This window comes from Photinus pyralis, unplaced genomic scaffold (assembly GCF_008802855.1).
Source record: "Photinus pyralis isolate 1611_PpyrPB1 unplaced genomic scaffold, Ppyr1.3 Ppyr1.4_unclustered_Scaffold1279, whole genome shotgun sequence".
Lineage (NCBI taxonomy): Eukaryota > Metazoa > Arthropoda > Insecta > Coleoptera > Lampyridae > Photinus > Photinus pyralis.
Genome location: NW_022170986.1, coordinates 8,700 through 30,623, shown reverse-complemented (window position 1 = coordinate 30,623; position 21,924 = coordinate 8,700). Strand labels below are relative to the sequence as shown.

Below are 21,924 nucleotides of genomic sequence, written 5' to 3'. Positions count from 1 at the left end.
TCGATAGCATGCTACTACGGGTACTACCTTATAAGTTTACGAACTTATCTCAATTTTGGAAATTGTTCAAACTTCATTTATAGATGTTATCTGGGAAAAACAACGTAAAAGTTTTCCTCAAAAGCGCGAAAAAATAGCTTCCGCCGCGCCGCTTGGTTTATACAGATAGAAAATGTGCATTAAGTATAATTGGTCTAAGTTTATGTTTCTGCCATCAATCATAAATTAATATTATAAATGGCCAAATTTGGTATGTACTGTCCAGCCTAAGAATTACGGCAAAGTTTATGCGTATCTGTAAATGATTTAATGAACAATTTTTATGTATAACCGTTGAGTGAAAAGTAATGTATGACTAGATTTTCCTCCGCGCCTTCGTACGCTCGATATTGACGGATATCTTAACGGAAACCCAGCGTACAAAATGTAAAAAAGTGGAAACACATCGACACGGTACGACGCAAATGATTTGGCGCATTTAGGTACCTATCTATCGAAATAGCAGAGTGCGACATCAATGGAAAAAGAAGTTTAAAAAAAATCAAAAATCCTATAATCCGATCCGGCCCAATTGTGAATCTATTCTAAACCATCCGGAGATACAGAGAAACACATAAATTTTCAAAATCGGCCAAACTGTCAACTACATGCACAAATTGACGTTTGTAAAAACTGTTACCAAAAACTCTCATCTTGCCGACGTTGTAAGTGTGTGAGACAACCCCAGAAAGCATTGCAGAATTAAAAGACAGTTTGCTGGTCAACGGGTACGGTTACAAAAGGAATGAAACCGTCTGGGCTAGGGTACACTAATTATAAGGCGGCTTTTAAGATCTCTTCAAAAACAGTTGCACTGCCACACAGCACAATTTTAGGGCGTATCAGCAAGTCCAACAATCGCTGGGAGTTAAGAAAAATATCGACGATTGGAGTTGGAAACGAGCAACAAATTGCCTGGAATCGATCATCTCTCTACAATCCCCTGCTCCTACCGCGAACCGCTTCGTCTGGTCTTATGCAGATGCGTTAAGACCTGCGAAAAAATTTAACTGTAAAAAAAAGTAGGCTTTGATTGCACCAATCTGTGAGGGATCCTGCAACAACGGCACAATCGAGATAGATCTCGCAACTACGCTTCAGGGCGGACCATTCAACATGGAAGTAGAACTGAGATTCACCTTCCCTCGTTATTGGGACTCAATAAAATCGCTCTACGCTGCCACAATTGTACGTAGTGTTAAGACCTGACATTTCTTTTTCTATATCATTTCCAAGGCGCTGAAGGAGGAAAAGCGAGCGCGAAAAAACACTTCCTGACCAAATTGTTGCCTGCAAACTTAAAAATCCTTGTCTAGCGAGTAGCGACCCAAAAAGCATCAAGGGTAAAAAAAATAAAAACTATAGCTAAACTTTCATCTGAGAATCCTAATATGCCTATAGTCTAATAAATATGCCTAAATAATTAAAAATGCTATTACTCGTATTTGCAGACTGGGCAGACAGGGACCAGACAGAACATAATATTACCAAACAAGTATATTTATTTTTGTTGACCTAAACAATACATATTCAAATGTTTATAATTTACACACCTCTGATTGGTTCATAAACCATAAAAACGAATTTAATACACTAAATGAAAAATTCAAAGATAGTAAAAACTATGGCTCTATACACGATTCCACACACAAAAGTCTGTGTGAACACTACAAACATATAAAAGTGAAACTCGCTAAACTACCAGGTAGTAATATTTTTATTACAAAATATCTTATTTTAATTTGTATGCATCATATTGTTTGCAAACCGTGTATTGACTTAAAATTGTTTACTATCGGGAATAGTTATATCTGTTCGATGACACGTATTGGTCTCTATACGGTCCAGGCGGTCTATCCTGACGCCTATCGTCATTTCGATTGTTGTTATTATAATTATTTTGCCTGTGATTTCCACCTCTTTGATTATAATTATTGTAGTTCTGATAATTGCTGCCACCGAAACCGCTGTTTCGGTTACCGCCACTGTATCCGCTGCCGCGCTGTTGGTAATTATTACCAGATTCGTATCTGTTTCGGTTATTGTAGCCACCGCGATTATTACCTGCAACAAAAATTACATATTAGATTATTACGATTACGAATCATATATGACGTCTTTTAACTTGTTTATTTAAGTTCCATCGCATCAGAACATTAGACGTTCAGATCTTAGAAGGGCCAAAATTCCGCAAAGTGAGGGGTATATAACACATTTTTTTTACTGAGCTAGCCGTGGGTAAATAGAAAATTACATGTTATATTGGGATTTTTGCCAGTGTCGTAGACATTCAAGTTTATTTTATGCAACTAGCCCGTTACAATCTCGACCTCATCCTCCAAAAGCAAAATAGTGGTAAAATAACAGCGCCATCGCGGTGCATTAGGTCGGAAAAAAGAGATTGGATCTCCATTATGAACAACATTTCGTAATTGTTTTTTCCTCCATTTTATTCTAGTGAATCGCAAAGTATTCGAGAATGGTGAAATAATAAAAATACACGTCAAATAACATTACAAAGCAACAGAATCTGCTTTACAAAATGTTTGTTTGAGAAAATATGGTAAACGAAGTTCAGACTTTTCCTCGCTGGCTTTAACAAGAACGTTTAGGTAACGCAACTACCTTTTACTTTTACACAGAGACCCGGTAGCTTATAATGTTAAATGTAATCTAAGAAATCGTTTTTCTCTCATCAAAACTAGCGGCAAAACACGTAGAGATTGCTAAAATCGATAAAGCTAAAAAGAACGCGCAACGTTGACAATCATCTTTTTATTCCTTATCTTACCTGCAGATCGGTAGCGATAGAATAATAATAACGTAAATGGGGGTCGCGACGCGTAGGGGAAGATGTGATTGTGAAATTAGGCGTGTCAGTGGCGGTGACGGGAATACAAAGACTGCAATTACGCGCTCTGCCGCCGGCACTGCTGTCATTGTTGCGTCACATCCGCAAACAACTATACAATGCCGGATAAATTGGTTGTTTTTACTAGGCGGGCATTCACTGTTTACATTATAAATTATATGAACGATTATTGGTGGAAATGATAATGGAATTAATATGTGACGTTTTAATTACTTTCCAATTACGCGGTGTTTACGTTCATCAAAATTTGTAGACTTGCCTCGAAATAAATGATAGATCTACCCCTTTTAACATTACTCTTACACCTTGCTGCAGCGATACTCATATTGGTACAAAGTATACAACCGTAAAGAATCCATACAAGAACAATTTATGCCTAATTAAACGTCAATACCAACACAAACAAATTATTAACTCGCCTCAAATAAAACAGAAATAATACAGATATGTTAAAAAGGGTCAATTCTAAAAATAACATAACGGCACCATGACACAAAACAGAAAATAGACAAAACATTCGCAAAAGCGCAATGGATGAGTCACTTTAAATAAGTGTACCGTTATTAATTAAACTGCGAGGCAGCGGATCGCACGGGAAAAATAAGAGCGATTTTGCGGATGAATCTATACCTATTAACACAGACAACATATACTATGTTGTCTGTGCTATTAATTACAATCACAAAATAATGGTAAATGATAAACTTCTGTTTTATGTACTGTTGTCTATTGTTTAAAATGCGTTTAGGAAATTTTCTTTTTTTGTATTTTACTTTGAATGTACAAGTTTACACGTAGGAATTGACAACAAAGATCCTGTTTTACACGAAGCGTCAATGACTACATGTAAAACTACACGCAGAAATTTGATGATCCAAAACGGGCTTAAACGTAATATCAAGATGTGATTTTGGTAAACAAAATACCACTAAATTAGGTGTAAAATTGGTATATAGTTACTTTACGCTTGTTGTAATTGTCCCCTTTTTACAAATTGAATAAGAAATAATGTCTTATAATAAAATAACTACCTATTTACCATAGTTTGTTTAGCACGATTCAAAATAAGAATTATTAAATATTATTCATTAACGTCAATCGTCTACGAGTCACGTGCGTTGATGTTCACGTGGCATACATTAAAATTATTATTGGGTAGGCTTACACATCACCGACCCTAGTCTTTATATAAGCTGTCAAAACGTCTATTTGTTCGTTATTAAAACTTTCTTGGTCTCAATGAAAGAGCTTTGCTTCAATAGGATGTACAACAATAAAATCATTCATTAGGGCTAATAGCTTTGATTATACAGCTTCGTGTAATCGTTGTTCCAATGTTTGCATAAAGGACACGTCGAATAGTGCAATTGAGTTTACTTTGTGCTTATGAAAATAACTTGAGAAGTACATCAGGATGTAACATTTAAGCAACAATGCATAATGTTAGGTACACGCTGTATGCAAAGACGAAAGGTCTACCATCTTCAGGGCCGGCTTTAGGCGTAAGCGGTGTAACCGTCCGCTTACGATGCAGACAAGAAGGGGCGCAAAATTACTCAAATTTAATGACTGCCAAATCACGGATCTAAAACACCGACGGCGTTTTCTATTTTTAAAATCAAACGAACACGATATAACATAAATTGAAAAAATTCCTAATATAGTAAGAAATTATGTAGCGAATATTCCAGAAATCCCGATAGATATCAAGGCGCCATGAAAGATTAGTAATCGGCGATAAAGAACAAAGGCGGATGTGATGCAATCTTTCCGGGAAATGTGATATGTTTTGTTCTAGAATGTTCAAGACCATTCAGGAGCACTTGAGAATACTCGAGTTGGCTATATAAGCAAATCGAATTGCGTTTCAGGAAAGAAAATTTCAACACCGAAGTAATAAATAGTTCCCACTGTTATAAACTGTGTTAATGTGAGTGATAAATAATATTTGGATGTTATAAATAAATCACCTCTATATTTTTTTAAAACCTGCTTGTAGCTTGCCAAAAGTTCCCATTATTTAGGCTTTAGCGCGGCGACTAGGGGCACAAATTTTAGTGCTTCCTTACGCGTAACTTTTGTATTGAGCCGGCCCTGACCATCTTTAAGGCAGAATCGCATTCTACATGAGTCAACATATCGGCACCCGTTCCGTTTATACACAAACATTCACCTAGGATCTAGGTCACTAGAATCGATCGTCTACCTTATCCAAAAAAGAAATTTTCCAAAAGCGGTATGAAGTTAGTGGGGTCTACTAGTTTTAATATAAAACCGCACACGTGAATTATTATACATGCTGTTTCACGCAACCCGGTACCTAAAATTATTTAGACTTCCAATTTGCATACCTACAAACATAGTTTTTCATGATATATCGAAAGAAAAGATTATCATGATCGCAACTTTCTTATTTTAAATAGAACATCCTATATTTCATTGCATTTTTGAAATCTAAATGAAAATCTACGTCGTTTGATACCCTACACCTAGCATCAAAGGTTTTTAAGTTATTCAAGATTTATCAAAATTTTTGACGTTTGACTGTGTATTTTTAGCGCTCTGTATCTATAGCTCCGTTGACTTGAATTTCAAAAAGTTTTCCAAAATCAACAATACTGACGTGATGCTACCATAGACATATGCGCATATGTCTATGGATGCTACATGCGAATGATTTAAATTTTGATCACCTTTCTACAGGGTGTTTTAAAATTAAAGGGCAAGTTTAATAACTTCGAACCTTAAAAAGTTGTCTGTATACCACAATCGTGAAAAGTCTTCGACTTCAATCTTTTTTGCGCAAATGTTGAACAGGGATTTTTTCACAGGAACCTTGGCAGAAAGTTGGCGTCGGTAACGGCATTCCGATGGTGGTATTAGCGTGTAATTACAGCAAGTAATAATTTTAATCTTTCTTGCACTCACCATCAATCTTTAAATTTCGTGTCACAATTTATTATTATCTACATTTTACATTGAATGCTACTTGTTTATTGAAGTATGGCACGCTACCAGCTTTGTTTTATGTGTACCGTTATTGAATCATGTTTGTTTTACTGTACAGGAGGTTACGTCTTTATATTATTTTATTAAGTACTTATTAATGTGTTCACGTGGAAGTAGATTAACATTGTAATGTTCCTCTGTATGTTATGACTAACAATTTATTTCGTAGAGGAAGTACCGATTCTTTGCTCTATATGTTGATCCATCATATTGTGCGGACTGTAGCTATTGTGAGATTTTGTTCTGTTTAGATGTGGCTCTTTTTGTGGTAATCAACTTTAACACGAATACTGCTTGCGTTTTGTACTTTTTTGTGTTAAATTAATGGTAACCGACACTGGAGAAGACTTATGCCAATTTTGATGTTTTTTAAACGCATTTTCCAACTCATGTTGGAAGGCGCTATTATGGCCACTTTCTCCGTCCGTCCGAGGCCTTAACTACTACAGTTTTCAAGATATTTAGTTCGTTCTTTGTGCATTCGGTAGCTTACAGCTCTGGCACCCCTACCAAGAAAAATCTTGATTAATATGCGCATACTACGCAATATACTTTCTTATTTATAGATATTTATTAAAATTTTAACCACAGATACTTTTAGTAAAAACAAGCATATCGCATATCGTAAAAAAATGTGCGCATGCGCAAACTGCCCAATGTCAACATTCTTATTTGTGAAGATATTTTTATGAAATTTTAACCGCTTCTAGTAATAGTAAGCATATCGCATATTGTAAAAATCAGATATGCGCATACGTAGACTACGCAATGTCATCTTTCTTCTTTATAGATATTTTCTGAAAATTAACCAAAGATTCTTCTGGTAAAGGTGACAAGCATGGGGCATAATGATAAATCAGATGTGCGCATGCGTAATGTCATCTCTCTTACATTACATGACCTTTCAGGAAGTCCTGATCAATTCATGGAAAGTGCGCTAAAATTACTCGCCTTAAGGCGAAAACCTTTTATTCATTTATTAATTATTAGTCTCGCCAGGAAAGAATGCCGGTCACAGAACATCTCGGTCTCCAATCGTATGGTTTAATATGAAAATGAACATGACTGGCATTCTCTCCTGACGAGCATTATAGATGCAATTTATGATTCCTCATGTTTTCAATGTGAATTTCGGATGTCTAGTGTTTCGTTTTTATTAATTTGGTTAATTGCACTTGAGTAGATACCTGATTTTTATTGTACAATTTGAGATGTTTGATTTGCGTATTTCTCTTGCACTTATTTCTTGTATTTGTGTATTACGTCAGGTTTTGTTGTCCAAGGATGGTTTCTTTTCCTGGCCTTTTGCGTGTAATAGTATATTTCGTTACGAGTCCGGAAAGCAGGCTTTTTCCGTGCGCGCGTGACAAATTCCCGTGTGTGGCGTAGCCGAACACGGGAAGTCATGCAAGCACGGAAAAAGCATTTCTGGACATGTAATGAACGATATTTTTTATTATACTTCTTTTAAATCGATAACAAAAAACAACAAACTCGCCAACATTTTTATTTTGTAACAGTTATAGAAAATGCGTTTTCATGGTTACTCTCAAACCATTTCAAAGGCGATTTGTTTAATTAGTTTATTTCAGATAAGGTTGACGAAACGTCAAAAAATGTCACAAAATCTCAAAGAAGTTTATCTATACTCTGTTTTTTAACTAGGAAGACGGATTTAAAAACCTGATTTACACTGGAAATGTCACTAGAATCTAGTAACAAAAATAATAGACTCATTTTATACAGACATGTATTGTGGGTTGCGTGATGAGATTTTCTTTCACATTTGGATAGATTTCATGATTTATGCTTTTGGGTTATTATTTGGTAGGAACTCCTTTATATTATGCATACATCATACTTTTAAAAGCGAATTATAATAAATAGGTAATACATTGATAATAGGTAATCATCCTGCATACATTTTTTGGTCTTTGAAACATTATTTTGAATTATAATTTTAAATGTTTTTATCAGTTGTAATACTACACAATCCACATTACAATTTACAACAAATGTTAAGTTATTGAACAAATTCAGAACAATGGAATTATAGTCATATTATTAAACAGCACAGTTCACTGCTTTATGTATAAGCGATTTAGTCACCGTCTTCCGAAAGTTCACTAAAACTGTCACTGTCCTCCGATCCGAGTGAAATAATTAATGGTTCTATAAGTGTGTCCATTAGGCCATCCAATCTACACATCTTATTGTCTTCCTTAGTAACGTGTTGCACACAATTCCGCCAATCGTCAGAGCTCACATTTGCAACAGCGTTATGACCACCGGAACGTTTCGAAGGGGTAACAATCCCAGTACTTCGATATTCTTTTATTATCCGGTATATTGTAGATCGTGCAATAATAATATTCCTAATATGTGTCACACTTTAATAACCAAATATATACCAGCTACATCATTATTTACGTTACCTCTGGTAGATGCAATCTTCAACACAAGCGTAGCAAAATTCATATCCGGGAATCAGACAACATTTGTTTATAATAAACTGCTTCTCGGAGACTGATAAAATGACCTAAGTTTAGGCGACTACGTTTTTTCAAAGGAGACAAGCTTGCTTTACTGGTACTTGGAGTTGAATCCATCACCAATGCCAGTACACTTAGGACGCGAAATATCAACTTATGTTCTTAAAAGAACTGTTTTTTTTTGTTAAAATTTATGCAAATGGACTCAGAACACAGAAAAACTCAAAAATAAGTACAACAGTTACGGACGAGAATCGCGATTAAATTTGACAGTTAAATCATGTCAATAGCAATTTTACCTGGGTGTAAAACGGGCGCAGCGCGAGCCAATAGAAACTAAGATTTTTTGCGGGAACTTTTAAATCCGTCTTCCTAGTTAGAAAACAGAGTATAAATATTCAAACATCTACGAATTAAAACGCAAAATACTTACATATGAAACATTACAACGCATATAGAATTTCTGAAAATTAGTTTACTTCCCTGTAAATTTGTATTTTAAAGCAATATTTTGGGTATTTATATTCAGCGCACGGAAAGAATCAAAGGGGAAAAGTTTTTCCGTGCGCTAGCCTGGAAAAGGCCAGATACCATTGTTTCTAATACAGGTGTAAATAAGGTCCCAACTCCCAGAACAAAAAACTTAGAAGGGAAACGTAAACGGGAACAACTGAGTACAAATATAATTAGTTTGGAGAACATTCAATAGATGGCGCATATTTAGCGTGCTTGTTAAAGTTACTAAATCTAGTGACTTTAGTACGTGTCGCCATTATGACAGTTGAATTTTGAATTTTGATTGACAGCTTATTGTGCTTTAAGTATAATTACTATTCATTATTACAATGAATTATGCATATACAAATCGAAAACGTAAATGTTGTGTGACAAATTGTGAAGACGTTTCCCAAAAATGGAGCCCGAAGTTTTTATAGAATTGGTTTAGAACATAATGTGGAAGAAATTTACACAAAAGTTTTTGGTTTGTGAACGTCATTTTTCTGGTTGCGCTTTAGAACCTGGAACACGAAGAGGTTTAAAGCGTGTGGCAGTTCGCACATTATCTTTAGCAGGTAACACTAATTGAATTGTAATAAATTGCTACATATTTTATTTTTAGAACGATCTTGAGAGCATCATAAAGTGTAGAGTTCCATGAAGTTGATCTTGTATCTTGTATATCCATATTAAATTAAATATAACTCCTTGATTGGATTAATTGGAGTTGTTACTTATAAAGTGGTCTGTACTCTTTGAAGCCCCTGACTGTTGAGGTGCATCGGCATTAAACTGAATTTATCTGGATCCCTAACAAACAAAATTGGACTTCACTGGCTGGATTCATTTACCTTTTAGGTTTCAGCTAGTCAAATCCAATGTTATTGTTACAGATCCGGAGAAATGCAGTATAATGCGGACGTAGCTTACATTTTAATATTTAAATTTGGCGCCATTCACGCAAAAGCTGCTGAGAACATACACGAGATGGCGCGTCATTTTTACATTACATTAGAGTTTCCATTCTAAGTTTGTTGTTCTATGAATAAGGTGATTTCAATGAAGTATAATAAAAAATATATTTCATTTTTCTTGTCTTTTCTTACGCACTTAAACTCTAAGTTTTATTTAAATCCCTTCCCCATTGTGTCTCACGTACCAACACATAAGACTATAAGTATAGTGGCACCACGCTCATAAAGTCCCTGACAGGGCGTGTCCGATAGAAATTTAGACCGTATACATTCAGATGCAAAATTTAAAACCACTTTAAAGGAATTACATACCTTACAGATCGTAGATCCAAGCTATATGCGTCTTGAAAAAGACGAGTGTGTATAAAACTGAAAACGTAAAATAAAGCACATACAAGAAGCAAAGTTTAAACTAAAATAACGTGAACCGTCAACTGTCAAAACGGAATAATTAATCATTATGGCGCGGAATGTACCGCGTCGTTTTGCAGACTTTCTATTGGTCAGCCTGAATTATTTCAAAATTAGTGCGCATATTTTCCGGGGCTTTTCTGAGCATGGTGGCACAAATCTAACAACCATGCCTTACTCGGGACTCGAACTCATGACTCTTGTATCCAAATGTACGCAATTACACTGTGCAATACTAAATAAACAAAATTAAAAATGCACTTACCTTGATCCATTTAACATAAAGCATAAGAAATGGTTCTGCAGTTCTATGCGGTGCATATACAGTATGAGTTGATTATACCTATAATCGACCATTTTTTCTTTCATTTTTCGAGAAAATGTATTCTTTACAAAAAGTTCTGCATTTTTGCATCATATTGACAGTAACGTAAAACGGGGTTACTTCGACAGTAGAGGTAACATAGATAAATATATTTGATGCATATTTTTTGCATAAAAATTGACCTTTTCAGCATTTGTTTTAGGTTATTTATTGATTATTGTTATTCTTATTATTATTGCAATTATTATTGTTATTGCTATTATTATTTTCAATTGTTTTTATTATTTACTTAGCATCGATGTTTGCATGTTTCAACAACAACTAAAAATTTGTTCCCAATTTGGTTCTATGTTCTAAACATATTTTGAATATTCCATATTTATTTATTTTTATTTTGTTTTAAAAGTTTTTGTTTAGAGAAAAGAATGTTATTTTAGTAGCTGAATCTGCGGCAGGTATAAAAATAAGGAAATATAGTTCAATTATAGAACAGAACCATATTTTTATACCTTTCGCAGTAGAGACTTTGGGACCTTGGTGCACAGAGGCTCGTAATTTTGTGGAGTGTTTAGGAAAACGTATTGCCAGTATTACTGGAGAACCCCGAGCTACTAGTTACTTAAGACAAAAAATAAGTATTGCTATACAACGTGGCAATGCGGCAAGTGTAATGGGGACTGCGATCCCCATGGAAGAAATTTATTATTTATTATGAATGTTTGATCTTTAGAAATTTTTAATTTTTCATTTGTTTAAATAAAATTGATGTTCATTTTTTTAGTTTTAGATTTATACGCCAAATTTGCCATACCAAAGTTATTTCCTTACCAAAGTTAAATTTTAAAAAATAAGCTCTACCCTTTGTGTGAAAGTCTGGCTAGGTTACATAACAGTCTTAGTAAATAATTTCATGTCAGTGAAAAATGGTGGCACAATATTTTAAATATCAGTGTAAAGGCTTTCAATAGCTCTATTTTTCCTTCCTTGTAATCAATGAAGCCCCTAGAACTATTCCCGTGTGATTAACAGAGGGCAACCCTGATTTGAATATGAATTTCCTTGTTTTTCTAATTAGCATAATTAATCACATTTCCCTCTCCCCATTTTTTGCGTTTTATTTATGTTAACCGATCCTCGAGCAACTCCTTTTACAACACAACATAGGTCTGATCACTAGACAGATTTGTTACTTGATGTGTTCATGTGCCATGAATTTCAGTTAGTTTTGATTTTTGGTTTTGAGTTGCGCGTTTTTGGGTTATTACATGTTATTTATAGTTTTAATAAAAGGTTCACTTTACACAAATTGATGTTGACTTCCGCCTGTCTGTTAATTCTCAACTTTAACATTTGTGTGCACCTCTTGAGTACAAACACTTTCCTAGACCTGATGACCTACCTACCTGTTTTGCTCCAGACCTTACACATACCCCATATTACCCAACCCTTGCTTTAACAACATAATACAGAAAACTTGACAGTCAAAGGTATATAAGTGATGTTACTGATACGTAGTTACATACACTGTAACTGTATCAGGTCTTGACAAAAGGACCAGAACCACAGTAACTGTTTGCCAAGGGCATGTGTGTTTCTCAACACGCACGTTTATGGAAACGAATTAAATAATAATGTTAAAAAAACGTGAAAATGGATAGCATATACTTCCTGATATTCCTTATGATATAGACATCCAAAACCCCATTAACTTACCTTGTCGGTCATAATTTGGTGGAGGGACATTTCCATATGCACCAGGAGGTTTGGGAACGTGGTGATTAAGCATCCTGTGTCCTACGTTGCCAATTGTTGCTCTGTAAAATTAACGGTGTGTAACAACAACATGTCACACACTTAGATGTATCTACCAACCTAACGGTTGATGGTGCCATTCCTATCATCGGTCGCCAATTCCTACTCGCTTCCGCATCCAAGTCTTGAGGTTTCAATACATTCTGAGGCGGTTTGGCTCCCTTCAACCGACATGCTTGGAAAATGTATCCTACTGGATATTTTGGATCCCGATACTTCACACAGCATACTGTGTTATTTTCAATTGTGTCCAGGCCAGGGATGGGGGACACCAAAGACCTACAATGGTTAATGAGTACACTGGCAAACACAAAGGAGAAATAAATAACCCATCCTGTTGTACGCAATTATTTGAGAAAAGTATCGTTCCTTGCATACCATCAAAAGTAATACCACTCTCAATTGTGTCGTTTCCGCTCTTAACGAAATCCTTTACAAACGAATAACTCTTATTGCATCGCCCAATGTACAATCTATCATCACCTCTCACATTCCTTCTTCTCTCTTCATCTGTTAACAGTTTGTATTTCGGAGCAACTGTACGCAGTAGCCTGTCTTCGTCAATGAAAGGTAAAAGTGCAACACCCATCCACGCGAACTTTTTACCGTTCAAATCTATCTTAAAATCTTCGGGATAAAAGTCAATAATGATGGAATTCTAGAAGGGGAACATTCTTGTTATTTGCTTACATTGCTACGGATACACATACCGGATCTGTCATAAGCTCCGCCCATGGCGATGGTACATGTTGACGACTAGCGGCAGGAAAAACGCTCATAAGTTGCTCAAATGGTTTGAACTGGAAATAACACAGTTACTATAATCAAGGTTAGGTACAGGTTCATATGATGTAATGTTGCTGTAGCAGTAACAAGATTATTATTAGAAGAAATTAAAGCTTTTGTTCCACTTACAGGTTCAGTGCCAAGCTCAAATTGTGTACTAAGACCGGAAATGTTGATAAAATCGGAGGAGAAAGGGGCATAGTGATACGGGAAGTACCATTTCCAAGAAGCACATCCCTGGTAGTAATAGCGTAGAACCCAACACAACCCTTTTACATACTGCAGGGCGACATTGTACCTGCAAAAAAGAGCAAGTTAAAGAATTAGCCTTGCAGATCCGCGTAAATACATACCGAAATTCTAAATCATCGGGACCCACATCAAATTTGGACTCATAATAGCGATCTTTAAATCCGTCTTCCCACAGTCTAACCTCATCGTGAGCCTGATCGTCATCGTCGTCCTCTTCTCTTGCCCTCTTAACGCCTCTTCTTTCGTCAGCTTGGTTTGACTGTTGGGACTGAGACTGTCTTGAGTTTCCTTGATCTTGTGCGGGTACAAAGTGCATACCGGCTTTGCGAATGTTGTAAGCTTCCTGACGTGGATTTCGAACGGGTTGGACTTGTCCCAACAACTGGAAATTTGAAATTAAAAAACACATTGGAATAATTACACAAGTTTACCGAAGGTGCAAATTGAGTGTCCTTGACGAGTCTCCAATCCGGTGCAGATCTGTTGAACCCCTCCATGCGCCTCTTTTTTGCTTTCTCGCGAGCCTTAAAGGACAATTCATTTTCCTGTCTTTTTTTGAAAATTTGATCTTCGACTTTTCCAAGCTCTAACATTATGATTTGTACTCTTTCCAAATTTACGTCTCCGTTATTTGTTACATACCCCTAAAACAAAGTTTTCTATTATAAATATCGCGTATGTGGCTTACTTTGGTCTTAAGGATTTTTAGATATGAGTTGTTTTCTATTAAAAAATAAAAAACAGCACCAGGGGGGGGGGAGCTATAAAAGATGTCCCGATCTCATTTAAAAAAAAAAACCAGATGACTACATGACAACGTGGTGACTTGAAATAGGGTAACGCAATCATCTTGTCAAGATCATCAAATAGAAAATACTCAAAATAACATTTTGGAGATATACGAGTATTTACACAAGCATGATCTTCATCAACTTAATCTGATTAGTCCGGTCAAAATAGACATTTCAAATAACAAAAACTCCGACAGAGCTGAGTTTTGGTAGAGGCCTTGGGTACACCAGTAGAAGTAAAGTACCAAAAGTCCCCATAGATACCATTTGTGCTAAACACATGTAGCATGTAGTTCAGACAAAAATTGTATATGACCTACAAAAATGATCCTTTTTTCTTTAAGAATCATCATTCCTAAGATATTGCCCTTTGAATGAGTTACATTCTACACATTTCCACACCGCCGCGCCGGTGAGGTAGTATACTTGGCGCGTTTTTTAACGTGGTTTCCCCGGTAAGCCTACTCGACGATCTGTTATGACGGATTTTTATGGGAAAATACTGTCTTTACGGCATGATGATTATTGACCTTGAAATTAATATATAGGTGATTTAAACTGTAGTTCTGATTCCTGTTAATATGTTAATCTGATTCGTACTCTTCAAATTCGACTTCAACAGTTATGTCTTCTTGGATTTCTTCTTCTTCTTCTCATTCTTCTTACTAGACGAAGGATCTTCATCCGCTTCATCGCCACAAAATAAGCTCTTTCGATACTTGCATCAATTGGAGTTTTCATTTCACAACTAATAACTGTAAAAGCCCTGGCAGGGAGAGTGCGGTCTGCGATATTTGTATTCTATTTAAATGTATTGTACCTGTCAAACAGAGAGCGGTTGTACCTCTTCTTTGTAGGAAGAATTTATAGACATATTTCTTAATGTACTTCACAAAAAACACTGTTACAAAATTTAAGTAAAAAAAAATGATAACCACACTTGATAAACGACAAATTTAGACTAGATCGTCAACTTTAGACTGGTTTCTGTGTGGCCAGTATATAGAACGGCAAATGCAGCGTTCTGCGTTCTGCCCAAATGGGGAGACCGCGCTCTGCATAACCTGGTCTTAACAGATTCACTTTCAGTCAAAAGTTTATTGCACAATTTTGACATTTTTGTATAATATTAATTGGTACTAGTAGACGCTAGCAATAAAACGTGTGTTCTCTCGAAAGGAACTTTCAACACTATCAGTATTTCACTTAAGTCACTTGAAAAACAGCACTTTATGAGCGTCTGCCGCGTGGACAATAGAGTAAGCAGATTTTGATCAAGGCCATGCGGTAGAAAGGACTGGATAAGGGACTGAGTATCTTTGGAGTTTATATTCTCTGAATTTTATAGGTACATATACAAGTACAGGAGACACAAATAGGCACTTTTACTTATTAGGTGCCTGACTGTGTATATACAGTGTATTTGTTTGCATATCATGTGGAATGTAAATCCTTCAACCCTTAAAACGGCGATATCTTAGGAGAAAAAATATAAGAACTATTTTTGTAGATAATTTTATGAGCTACAATTTTTTTATAAGCTATACGTTTCATAATACTTACAGTTGTCGACAAAAATCCAAAAAACCGAAAATTTTGACCTTTGACCTTGAATAACTTTTTTAGCACACATGGGATCTATGGGGACTTTTGGCACCTTATTTCTACTGGTGTATCCAAGGTCTCTACCAAAATTCAGCTCTGTCGGAGTTTTTGTTATTTGGTCAGTATTTTTACGTCTATTTTGACTGGACTAGATACTCAATTTTGAAAATACTAAAATACCACTTGAATTCCATAAAAAAGTTATTTGTGCCCTTTTTTCAACAAGAACTTGTACACAGAATGTCATGGGCCATTACACTCCACCATAACCAAAATTATTCAATTTTTTTAATCAAAACATTGTAGACATATTTTATGTACAATGTTGTGCCTACCTACACAGGGTGTTGTAAAACAGTTTTTAGAAATTTGTAAAAATCGCTTATAGTAAACATGAGATTGTGTTAAATAGATGCAATGTTTAGTTTTTAAGTTCTAAAAATTATCAATACACTTTACAAAATACACCAAATTATGTAATAAATGGTAACTGATATCCCAAAATGCACGCAAAATTCAAATTTCGCGCCATTTGTGCAATTAAAAAGTTAAAACAAAAGATAATCTGTTAAAAATAGCTAAGAAAAAATGTTTCGCTCCAGGCCTCGCATTTGCTAAGGACAGCTTTGGTTACCATGGATATTAAACTATGATTAATTTTAAACACTGTTTAAATTTCACATAATTTTTGTGGATCAATTGCAACCACCCCCTGTGTATCGCGCCCACAAAGAAATACTGTAAATATCTACTATTACCTACAGTGACCGTACTATTACTCAGCACGACTCGGAAAAGGAGATGAAAGCTATATGAATATCCTGTAGGTGTCATCTAAGACACTAAGTTGACGACTTCCCTGGGCCCGTCATTACTCCATATTACAGTGTAAAAATAAGAGAGTATGGACCTATCATTCATATAAATAAACACAAAGTCCAGTTTAGAGTCTATGCAATGTAATCACTAATCAGTCTATCATGGTCCATTATGATGTCACGCTATGAAAATCATGATCAAGCACATTAAATTTTTAAATACAGGGACAACCAAAAATGAAGAAATTTATACACAAAACTGATAGATAATTGAAAATTTTGCTCAAATTTGGCCATAATTCCGAAATGAATTGAAAAAAAAACATTCTTACTGCACTAATACCCTCAACAAGACCAGCCTGACCGTATTTTCCACAATCTGATCGAAATTCTGCAATCTTGTCACAGTTTTCCTCCTAGTGGCTAGAGTTTACCATTGACTAAAGCAACAGCTGTTTGGCAAAGTGTATATGACAATTAAAAGAAATGCTAAAAACCATATTCCATGGAAATAAACAATGACAAATCTAATGTATTGCATTTATTGAATGAAAACTCTTCATTTAAGAATAAAGTTTGTGTCTTACAACAAAATTCAACAAACAAGATTGATAAGTTTTCTGAATAGCGACTTGTAAGGGAAAAGAATATAGTAATAAAAGGAGTTAGCGAGACAATTAACAATGTTGTATCACCTCTGTAAAAGAAATGTCTTCATTTCGTTTAATACATGCAATAAATAAACAAAATGATTCTTTTTTACAGTATTTTTTGGATTTTTCAAGAACGAAATTCCGTTATTACTAGCATTTCGCCCACCTGTCAGTCCATTTGAAAGACGAAATTTCTGCACTAGCATAAAAACACAACATTCACAGACAGATCAATATCAAAAACACCCATTGATGATTGTTTTTATTATTTCTTTTTTTTAATGAACATAGTTAATTGAGTTTGGAAAAATAACCTTAAATAAAAAGGTGGATGGGGTGGAGGGCGTGGGTTGTAGTGCTATTGAATCACAGAAACACCATTTACTTTACGAGAAAAAATCACTGGCGCAAACAGAATTCAGCTATCTCTAATGGTTAGGCCGCTAGGGGGCGTTTCTAGAATTTAGTTGATTTCTAGATTAAGTCCCCATAACTTTCTTATTATTAAAGATAATTGATTTTGGTAGAAGACAAAAGGCGTTTCCATAAGAACGTGCCCAATTTGGACCACTCTGTACACTACTGTAATTAGACCCATAGTCGGCTATAGAACAATTTTGGAGCAAATTTTAAGACTGGGCTCTAATTCTCCACTACAATAACTCTTTTGAATATCCGTCTTGGCCCTTCGAAGTCTGCCTCCACTTTGCATGTGTAGGTTCACGATTTGTGAGCACGGGCATAAAGGAAGGGCACTGACGCATTCTGATGCAGCAGACATGCTTCAACCCGATTTATCCATTTTCGCAGATAGATCGAAACACGCAAACAACACTAAAACCTTAAGAGCCACAAAACCAAGGGCGCCATATTTGTGACTACTAAGAGAACTTGACCTTAAGACTGTAAAGGAACACCTGAGAGACTAACAAGGTTTTGCCTGGGCAGTGTAACCTGAACGCAACACATGCAACATTATAAGCTTGGCAGAAAGGCCTCGAGAAAGCCCCATAATGCAAACAAGGAAATGGTTCTCTGCACCCTTTATAAAGTAACCATTTACACTTGGGTAAAAAGAGCCAAAAATAAACATCTCTACCTTTAAGCAGTTTTGAAACTAACTTATTACTAACCAATTCATGACTATGACCTGGTCTTTCATTTTTCACTTAGAATATTTGTTTCCATGGAAATTAACAGTAGAATGAAAGATCGGCCCTAAAGAAATTTATTTACCCCAGTTTTATATATGCAGTCCTTGTACAACCCCACCAATCGATCGATAGCGCCCTCACGAATTTCAAGGCTGGGCAAGTGAGGCAAAAAATCGTTACCCACAAAGAAACACATAAACACCCAATCGTCCAGAGCCCGCTCAAAATTGTAGTCAAAGGACAAATTCTGCATTGCCAATTCTCGTTCCAAATATTCACGCAACACATTCAGCCTGACGAATATGAATTCTACTTCTGAACCAATTGCGATCGATTCCGGATCTGCGTTCGCTAAAGATCCTGTACATTCTTGTAATGTATGCCCTGTAATAAGAAAAAATGAACGTCAATTACTTACTTTCCTAGTGTACTTACCTGTCTGACCGCAGATCTCACAAGGTCTCGGTTTGTTTGGTTTAAATTCTTCACGAATAATAGTGAAATTAACTTCGTGAGTTGCAAGCCCTAACATTATTAAATCGGCATCAGCTCCACACAAGCAGTGGTGAGTGTTTGGGTCGTGGTCAGGTTGTGCTGCAATTAAATGTGTTATTCACACATTAGATGTGCTTTGACGCAGTGCATCTTCCGCATTTGAATGTTATACCTCGCTGTTTTCTGATAAAGTCCATAATTTTATGTTCACCTTCACCAGGTACATTTGCATCTGACAATATTACTTTTATACCCTTCCATCCGGGATCATTATTTAATCTGTCATGAACGTAATAATGGAGGCAAGTAGATAAACGATCCATAAATGGTGTACCTGGCGTAATGCAGTTGGAATCAAAATGATCTTCTTTTGCTTTTTCGGAAGGTAAATGAATTCCCTTTAATAGTAATTCAGCACGTACACGAGAAATTTCATTCACTTTCTCGACAACTTCTTTCGACGCGCGAAATCTCCTTGATCGTTGCTGATTCATCTTTGCACGTGGAGCGACACCATCAATCGCCATATATAGCAATTTTCTAGGCCTTACAATCGCAAATAACCGATCAATCGCTTCAAATATCGCCACCATCATTTCATCTTCATTACGTGGAGCTGGTTTGTCTTCGGGATGAGTGCACGGATGAATGATGCCGTTCATATCAAGATACAAATTGTCAAACTCGACTCCATTGGGATTTGGTTGTGAAGAGTCGATAGGAATGCGCTGTCCACTGACACTGACGGGCTAAAAGCAAAGTTAAATAAAGAAGACGACTTCCTGAGACTAACCTTCTCTTCGACACAATGGACTATAACTGAGGGATATTTTCTGGTCAGCCATCTAAAAAACGCTGGAACTCCCATGGTGTATGTATAAAATTCACGTTAATTTAAGAAAAACAGCATTACTTATACGGAAAATTGTTGAAATTTTTTGGAAGTATGTATTGGTTATACGGTTATACAAACATGGCGGAAAAATTGTAGTGTGGTTGTATTACATTGTGACTACTCGGCGAGCCTCTGGAACTACGAAATTCATTTTACCTACCGTGAAATCATTGTATACAGCGTGTCCCAGATCGCCTAAGATTGCATTGGTAACTTTCTTAATTATCATTCATTGTTATTATTAAAGATAGAGAATGGGCTACTTGCAAGGTTTCGTTATTAGCAAAAAATTTGCACAGGTGGCAAGTACTATATACGCCATACATGAGGCGAATACTAATTTTTGAAAAAGATCATTTGTTTTTAAACAAATAGGTAGTAAAAACAATTACTGGGAATCCCTTTAAATATGACGTCAGCTGCAAACGCCCTGCCATTGGTGCGACGTCACAACTGTGGTCGCCATATTTGTTTACATTCTTGTGTTCGTAGATCCAGGTTTGTAAAGGTCCGCCCGGCCAGGTTTGTTTTGTGTCTTGTGCGCAAAAAACGATAAAGGGTGCATGTGTGTGTGTGGGTGGGGACATGATAGAGAAAGTTCAAAAAAATTAGTACGAATAGTGTATTTTTAGGTGGACTAAAAATTTTCCACATTTAATCTCTTCAGGCAGCCCTTCACGTACGGACTTCGCTTCGAGCTTTGCCTGTACGAACATTGCCCAACATGAATTCATGCAAAGCTCGAACGTGAATAAGGGACCAGACGAGCAGCACTTTGTTTTGTTGCAACTTGGGTCGTGTTGACGTTTTCGAATCTGTCGGAAAACTTGGCGCGGCGCGAAGCTGTGCGCGCTTAAAGTTGCAATGTGTAGTTTGATTACGAGCATGAATACAAGGTTCGAAATAAGACAATATATATTCATTATATTGGATGGAATGAGACAGTAAAACTTTCAATGCCACTTTCAGAAAAATGTATTGTAGGCATTTTAACGAATTTAATTTCAACAATTAAATATATATTTAATGTCAGCATATGCATCCGGAAGTAAATTTGGTAATCTTCAGAGTGATTTACATTGATTTCTATTAATAGATAAATATGATTGGCAGCACCTCGTTTTTTTATACCTACCACTCCTTTACTCTACTCGATACCTTTTTTCTTATTTTACTTTTTTCATTATGATCTAAAAGAACTACCTATTGCTGCTGCTTGTTTTTTACTTATTACCCTCGTATTACCATCATTAATCTGCGATTTTTAACGTAACTACGTGCAATGCTCGCGAGTATTGCTGTCATGCAAAGCTCGAAGCGAAGTGCGTACGGGAAGGGCCGTCTCAAGACGTGCCGTCAGAAAGACATCGATATATTTCACGGTACACAGGAGAAAACGTAAGCAACAACAAACGCATACGCTACATCATCGCATTGAAGTATACATGCAAGTATACCGCCACTGAACTTTTACACAGTTGTGACGTCACAACCATGTGCCGGCAAAATCTAGCGTTTAAAATGATTTCCAAGCGCGCGGAAAACTTATCTTTAGATAATTTAAAAGTTTGTGTGTTTAGGATTGTGAAATTTTGCATACTGGTACCTATTTCTTTATGTTCCGCATTGATTTATCACATAAATAAAAAATGTGAAAGTGGCCCATTGGTTAAGTAGACAATGTTTTGCAGTTTTAGATGCGAGAAAGTTCAAAATGTCGAATAAGTTGAACGTAATTTTAAGAAAAAACTAAAATCGAGTTATATTTTCCATCTGCCTGTCCATTCGGAGCTGTTAACACTATAACTTGAGAACAAATCGAGATTTTTTATTTCTGATTTTGGATTTTGGAAATAGGCTGATTGTATGACTTCGTAAATAAGAAATCGCAATGATCGCAAATTATTATTCATGCAAGAAAAAGATCGAAACACATATTCTTTAAATACATATTTTAAAAGAAACAATTTCATTCTTTCTGGTTGCAATCAAATTAACCATGATAAAAGCTGAGTTTTGCCCAGTTAAAAATTGGTATTAACA

At 35.9% G+C, this 21,924-nt stretch overlaps 1 protein-coding gene across 1 annotated transcript; it reads right to left on the bottom strand.

Annotated features, from left to right (window-relative positions):
• Positions 1-1,738: 1,738 nt before the first annotated feature.
• Positions 1,739-19,984, bottom strand: LOC116181606 (5'-3' exoribonuclease 2 homolog). The gene is made up of 12 exons (XM_031501979.1): positions 19,780-19,984; positions 19,159-19,735; positions 18,927-19,085; positions 18,574-18,875; positions 13,902-14,114; positions 13,572-13,852; positions 13,348-13,516; positions 13,143-13,232; positions 12,762-13,090; positions 12,493-12,711; positions 12,334-12,434; positions 1,739-2,103 (listed from the first exon to the last, which is right to left on the bottom strand). Exons 1-12 carry the CDS (start codon positions 19,852-19,854, stop codon positions 1,832-1,834), a joined length of 2,787 nt encoding a protein of 928 aa, XP_031357839.1. The 5' UTR covers positions 19,855-19,984; the 3' UTR covers positions 1,739-1,831.
• Positions 19,985-21,924: the final 1,940 nt, after the last annotated feature.

Coding starts and splice junctions, on each gene's coding strand:
- LOC116181606 (XM_031501979.1), bottom strand. CDS start 19,854: ATGGGAGTTCCAGCGTTTTTTAGATGGCTGACCAGAAAATATCCCTCA. Junction 19,086..19,158: donor CTTTATCAGAAAACAGCGAG/GTATAACATTCA, acceptor ATTTAATTGCAG/CACAACCTGACCACGACCCA. Junction 14,115..18,573: donor ACTGCATATATAAAACTGGG/GTAAATAAATTT, acceptor ACTTTGTTTTAG/GGGTATGTAACAAATAACGG.